The sequence below is a fragment of the Mytilus trossulus genome, chromosome 8 (assembly GCF_036588685.1).
Source record: "Mytilus trossulus isolate FHL-02 chromosome 8, PNRI_Mtr1.1.1.hap1, whole genome shotgun sequence".
Classification (NCBI taxonomy): domain Eukaryota; kingdom Metazoa; phylum Mollusca; class Bivalvia; order Mytilida; family Mytilidae; genus Mytilus; species Mytilus trossulus.
The window spans coordinates 3,467,924-3,475,257 of record NC_086380.1 but is presented as its reverse complement, the minus strand read 5'-3'; the positions used below and the strand labels follow the sequence as shown (position 1 = coordinate 3,475,257).

Below are 7,334 nucleotides of genomic sequence, written 5' to 3'. Positions count from 1 at the left end.
TTAACAGAGACATATAATACAGTATTTCTGGTTTTAACTATTAATACATTTTCAAGATTAAAAGTAGGTCTGAAGTGTCGACATGTATTTAGTAGATTTCTTATTTTTTGGTGGGTAAAATTCTCTTCACAGCAATAGCAGCTATCAAGAGGTGCTCCAAATAACGGAGGAATCTACCAGTACATATAAACATACATCAACATTGGTTTCCTTCCCCTTTACTTCTATTACCCTGAAAAAAATGTGCGTTTTCAACTTTTTGTAACAAGTTTATTATTAATACAAAAAACAGAAAGGTCACATGTTGACATTCTTTAAATAACAGGGTGTAGACCCGATGATAACATAAAGTTTCTTAATATTAAGATACGCCAAACGGAATATAATTTCTCTAACGTGATGGTACCCAAATTATACCTATTTTGACCGATTTTTAACCTACGTTTATATATGCTTCAGGCAAAAGTTTTCATTATGTGTTTATTTTGTAGGTGTGTCATTATTTACTTTATGGTTTCACCAATTTTGAATCCATAGAAAAATTGGTCTGAGCTGACCTCCAAACGATCAATGATTCTGTAAATATTGAGAAGTACCCAAATTTCATTCATGCTTACATTCACACTATCTAAAGTCAAATAGCAAAAATTTGTTTAATTTCATCAAGTATTTTGAACAATTGGATATTTGTTCATGCTTACTCTTCATTTTTTATGAAAAGTATTGTTGTAACATATTTTATTTACTCATTTTAAAAAATTGATGATGTCGCATGGTGACGTTTCCCACATTTTACTTTTTCAATAAACACTTCATCTGTAGATAAATACTGTGAATGTCTTGTGTACATTTAAATATATTTACCTATGTTGAAAGATAAAATCATAAAAATATAAATTCTTTAGTCTCTAGGAAAACTTGCAAGATTTCCACTGCCATTTTTGCTAAAAAGGTGCAATTTAGGTACTCTGTCAGTCTCTGTGCAATTTGGGTACTGTGACGTTATATGTACAACACAGGCTCTTGTTTTGATGAGAAGGTTGACTTCCCATAATTCATCACATACATGTATATAGATAGACGATCTTCCCATGGATAGAAACAAGTGCCTGAGGTACCACATGAGTTTGTTACAATTTGCTGTGATTACTATCCATCTGTTAATGTGTAGCCAGTAAACTTAAATTCAGACCATCAAATCACCAATTGATGCCGTATGAGCTCAAAATAAAATACAGTTATCTTCTAAATGTAATCATGGTAATAGCATAAGATTAAGTCTTTGGACCAGAACACAGAAATTTTAAATAACATCCGACAATGTTGACAAAAAAATATTTATTCTTCAATGCGAAAAGACAAATTCAGATCTGTAATTATGGTAATGATGTATCTTCTTCACAGTTTTTTTTAGTTTAATCTCATGTTTAATTGCATAATTACAATCTGAATCATTCCATAAAATGATAAAAGCGTTATGAACTGGCTGTTTTTGTATAATGGCCTTGTCATAGATTCTAGATCAGCTGTACTGGCCCTCAACTACAGATAACCTTAAATCTATAACAGGGCCAATACAGAAATTGCCAGTTGATAACACTATACAATAGTCCATTTTCCAATTACCGATTTGATTCTGTTATTACACACTTTTTAAAACAAATAACTTCCCTTTATCAATCGTAGACTGGTTCCACACCGGACATAATTGGCTTTTGCCAATGTAAAGCATGATGAATTGAAAGTGATGTATCGGTAATTTAACTAACTTTTCATGACAAATAATTTCTGATTTGAAAAGTATTAAGCTAAACAACAAATAAATGTAATTCAATATGGCTGCCGAGCAGTTAACACCTTAGAAAGTTAGCTCCCAGTTTTTGCAGCTTTATGACAAATTTAGGAAGACACTGTCTGTGAATTTAGTACTATGTGATAGCTAATTCAATGGAGATTAGAATGAAATAATTTTGTGACTTGTGAAAGATTTTTTCCAGAAGGATCTATTTTGATATATGATTATTGATTTCTACTACTAGAGGTGACAATATATGTACAGTATGTCTTCAGGGCAAAATTTAGCTGGTTTAAAATCAACAAACAAAAGACCTACTACTAAACCTGTGAATACTGTTCAGACATTGCTTGCAGCAAAAGTAGATAAGAATAAACCACCACCTAGTAAACGAACTCATTCAGACGTATCTAATGAATCAAACAATAGTTTAGACTTATCTGGCATAATGAACTTTCAAAAGGATATTGATGAAATTAAAATCAAACTTGAAGGTGTGACAAGGAGAGAGGACCTTGATAGAGTAACAAAAGATCTGATTAAAACTAGTGATCTTGAGCAAGTGGTTACTTTAATTGTCAAAAAGCTGATGAATGAATTTGAAATAACTGTACAAAAGAAGATTGATGAAAAAGTGGAAGAAGTTAAAAATGAAATGCAGGAAAAATTTGATGCTTTAACTATAGAAAATGAAGACCTGAAAAATAAGATACAAGCTATACAGTATTCCAATACAACAATTAGAAGAGACTTAAACGAAACAAGTCGACTTTCAAGACAGGCTGATATAAGCAGCAATTATAACGAGCAGTACTCGAGAAAAAATAACATTAAAATAATAAACTTTCCAAGAAAGGATAAACAAGATCTTAGAAAGGACTTTATGGAAACTGTGAAAAAAGAACTAAATGTGCAATTAGAAAACAGAGATGTGGTTGCAATCCATCGTATACCATCCCAAAAGGCTGGGCCCTATCCAGTTATTGTCAAGCTATTCAGTAGTGATGTTAAGCGCCAAAATATGAGATGTAGGAAAGAATTGACCAGTAAAATTAGATTTGTGGATGACATTACTCAAAGAAACATGAGTTTAATTGAGAGACTTAGAAAAACTGACGAGTTTGAGTCTGTCTGGTACTTTAATTGTGGAATTTATGGTAGAACACCTGCAGGACTTCAGCTGAAATTTGGACTTTATGATGACATTCATTACAGAGTACAGCAAGGGAAATAGATGTTACGTAATTAGAACTTAGACCTCACGGACAGTTTTGAGAATTCTATAGTTCATTGTTGATATTTGACTTAATATTTGTGCTTATCTCCCTTTCTTTGTATAAAAAAATCAGAGTTATCTCTCTTTTAACTATAGATCATGTATAGTATTGATTTTCTTTCTACAATACATATTGATGTTAATTTTTTTTTGTACAGATAATCTTAATTTTTGTTGAACTATTATTTTGTTGGTGTCATATAAGGCAAACTGCATAAACTGACAAATCCCAACTAAAATGTGGCAAAACATATTGAAATATTTAATTTTTTTAACACTTTTTTTGTCTGTTAATTTTATTTTTTTCTATGAATTGAATGTCTGTAAAGTATTGAATAACACTGTTGGTCCATGTACGAGGCTTGGTAATACATGTATGTTGAGAATTTTTATACCACCATATCTAGATGTTTTGAGCAAACCTTTGCGTATATGTCTTTGTGTCTCATGTGAATGTATAATATGGATGATCATATGTAAAAATGCATGCTTATATGAAATGATGATGTACACATATTTCAAACCATTATGGGCTCTTTAAAGATACTGTCTGTTAACTGCCAGGGTCTGGGTGATTTATCTAAAAGGAGGGATGTATTTAGTTTTCTAAAATCTGGAAACCATAACATTTATTGTCTTCAAGACACTCATTTCACAGTGGATAAAGAAAATAGTATAAGAACGTTATGGGGATATGAATGCTACTTTTCATCCTTTTCTTCAAATTCAAGAGGTGTAGCTATTATGTTTAAAAATAATTTTGAGTGGAAAGTACTTAAAGAAAAAAGGGACATTGATGGAAACTACTTAGCTTTGGATTTGGTTGTAGATAAAGTCCGTTTTACTCTCATAACTATATATGGCCCAAATACTGACAGTCCATTTTTTTATGAGCATATTATGTCAATTATTGATGATTTTGAAAATGAGTGTTTTATTATCTGTGGAGATTTTAATCTTGTGTTAAATCCAAATTTAGATTGTTATAATTATTTACACATAAATAATCCTAATGCTAGAGACAAACTATTAGAATTGATTGACGATAGATCTCTAGTTGACCCCTTTAGGGAACTTTTTCCTGACCTGTGTAGATACACTTGGAGAAAAAAATCACCTTTCAAACAAGGTAGGCTTGATTTTTTCTTATTTTCTGAAAACATTTTGTCGTTTTTGAAAAATTGCTGTGTAGAACCCAGTTACCGATCGGATCATTCTAGAATTATTCTAGAACTTGAATTGAATCCATTCATTAGGGGGAAAGGTTTATGGAAGTTCAATAATTCTTTGTTGTATGATGCTGACTATGTTAATGTTACCAAGGAAAAAATTTTGGATGTAAAAAAACAGTATGCAGCCTTGGTATATAATTTTGACAATATTAATGAAGTGAATAATAATGATCTTCATTTTACAATTAACAGTCAGTTGTTTTTGGAAACTCTATTAATGGAGGTGAGGGGCAAAACTATCTCATACTCTAGCTTCAAAAAGAAGGAAAGAGAGAGAAGGGAAAAAACTTTAAAAGATGACATTAATATTTTAGAAGAAAATGTAAACTCAGGTTCTATACAGCAATTGGAAGACAAAAAAAATGAACTAGAAAAATTCAGAAAGGAAAAAATGCATGGTAAAATAGTTCGATCTAGAATACAGTGGATAGAAGAGGGAGAAAAACCCACAAGTTATTTTTGTGGACTTGAATCTAAGAATTTTACCAGCAAGATTATTCCAAAGGTTGAAAAAGAAAATGGTGATATTGTAACTAACCAAAAAGAAATACTTAAACAGGTTAAAATATTTTATGAAAATTTGTACAAAAACAGAGATGTTGAATGTTGTAAACCTAAAGATATTGAAAGTAGTCTACAAAATGTAAATGTTAGAAAGTTATCTTTGGATGAACAAGATAAACTAGAAGGTGAAATATCAGTTCAGGAAGCTGGTGAAACTTTAAAAAGAATGAAAAGCAATAAAACGCCTGGATCAGATGTTTTTTCAAGTGAATTTTTTTAATTTTTCTGGCCTGACTTAAAAATTTTTGTTGTAAGATCCTTGAATGCAGGGTATGATAAAGGGGAACTTTCTGTTACTCAAAAACAGGGGATAATTACATGTCTTCCAAAGGGTAACAAACCTAGACATTTTTTTAAAAACTGGCGCCCTATATCTTTGCTTAATACTGTATATAAAATTGGCTCTGGGGTTATAGCAGGAAGATTTAGAACAGTTTTGACTAAACTTATTGATACTGATCAGACAGGTTTTATGAGTGGAAGATATATTGGGGAAAATCTAAGATTAATCTATGATATCATGGAATATACTGAAGATAATGATATACCAGGCCTTTTATTGCTGATAGATTTTGAAAAAGCCTTTGATTCCATTTCATGGGAATTTCTTTTAAATGTATTGAAATTTTTTAATTTTGGCGATTCTATTATAAATTGGGTGAAAGTGCTCTTTCAAAACATTAATTCAGCAGTCATTCAGGGAGGGAATCTTTCAGACTTTTTCACTGTTGAACGGGGTTGTAGGCAAGGTGATCCATTATCGCCTTATCTTTTCATTCTTTGTGCTGAAATTTTAGCGTTAAAAATAAGAGATAACAAAAATATAAATGGAATCAAAGTTCTTGATGTTGAACACAAACTCTCGCAGTTTGCTGACGATACATCACTACTTTTAGATGGTAGTGAAGAATCTTTAAATGAGGCATTATTGGAACTAGATTGGTTTGCTAAAATTTCTGGTTTGAATATAAATTTTTCCAAAACTCATGTCATTTGGATTGGAAGTAAAAAGTACAGCACAGAGACACTTTGTACAAATCAAAATCTTACTTGGGGAAGCACATCCTTTAAATTATTGGTTGTTAATTTTGATGTTGATTTAGAAAAACTAGTTAAAATCAATTATGATGAAAATATTGTAAAAATAAAAAGACTAGTCAAACAATGGTCTAGACGTAACATTACTGTTATTGGTCGAATTACTGTTGTAAAGACACTTATGTTGCCAATTTTAAATCATTTAATATTGTCACTACCTAATCCAAGTGAAGATATTATTAAACAGATAAATGAACTGATGTATAAGTTTATTTGGAACTCACCAGTTCATAGAGTGAAAAAAGATGTAATACAAAAAGATTATTGTGATGGAGGCTTAAAAATGATTAATTTACATGCTTTTATAAATGCTTTGAAATGTACTTGGATTAGAAGAATTTGTAGAAATGATTGTAAATGGCGAAATATATTTTTGTCATGTGTTGATAAAGATAGATTATTTAGTTGTGGTAATAGCTATGTAAAGCAACTACAGCAAAGTATTAAGAATAAATTTTGGAAAGATGTACTGGGTGCTTGGCAAATGGTAATTGAAAAAAAAATGAATTTGCACGACTGGGAATATTTTCTTTCCAGTCCAATTTGGATGAATAACCTATTCCAAATTGATAACAAACCAGTTTTTTTCAAAGACTGGCATAGTAAGGGTATTTTATATGTAAATGATATTGTGGGGGAGAATGGTACCTTTCTAAATTTTTATCAATTTCAGGAGTGTTTTCAGATGGATATAGACATCATGAAATATAATAGCATAATTTCTATGCTAACTAAGACTTCCAAAAAAATTAAAAGGGGAGATTATAAATTAGTATCTCCTTTCATACCATCAGTTATAAAGACCATTCTCAAAAGCAAAAAGGGATCAAAAGATATGTATTTGGTGCTAAACAAAAACAACACTGTTCCTACAGGAGTAAAAAGATGGGAAGCAATTTTAGTTTTAGAAAATCAAAACTGGAAAAAGATTTTTCAACTACCATTTGCTATTACAAAAAATACTAAGCTACAATGGCTTCAGTATAGAATTAATCATAAAATTCTGGCAACAAATACGTTTTTAAACAAAATTGGGATTGTGCAAAACCCATATTGTACTTTTTGTAAGACTGAACTTGAATCAATTGAACATATACTGTGGGATTGTTATTATGTACAACAATTTATTGAGCAAACTGAAATGTGGTTTCTCCATAACGGTATTAGTATACCATTTACACAGGATATTTTTTTGTTTGGAAATTTAACACAAATGTACAAAGGTGACCCTCAAAACAATATTTTTCTCTGGATTAAACAATATATATATAATACACGATATTTTAAAGGAGAATTAAGTTTAACAGCATTGATTGAAAAAATAAAGCATCATTATATTTTGGAGAAGAAGACATCAGTTAAAAATAAA

At 30.5% G+C, this 7,334-nt stretch overlaps 1 protein-coding gene across 1 annotated transcript; it reads left to right on the top strand.

Moving 5' to 3' along the window:
• Window positions 1–2,060: 2,060 nt before the first annotated feature.
• Window positions 2,061–3,029, top strand: LOC134681524 (uncharacterized). Its single transcript, XM_063541164.1, has one exon. The coding sequence runs from the start codon at window positions 2,061–2,063 to the stop codon at window positions 3,027–3,029; it is 969 nt and encodes a 322-aa protein (XP_063397234.1).
• Window positions 3,030–7,334: the final 4,305 nt, after the last annotated feature.

What these genes read in the sequence shown, in the direction of transcription:
- LOC134681524 (XM_063541164.1), top strand. Translation starts at nt 2,061, where the DNA reads ATGTCTTCAGGGCAAAATTTAGCTGGTTTAAAATCAACAAACAAAAGA.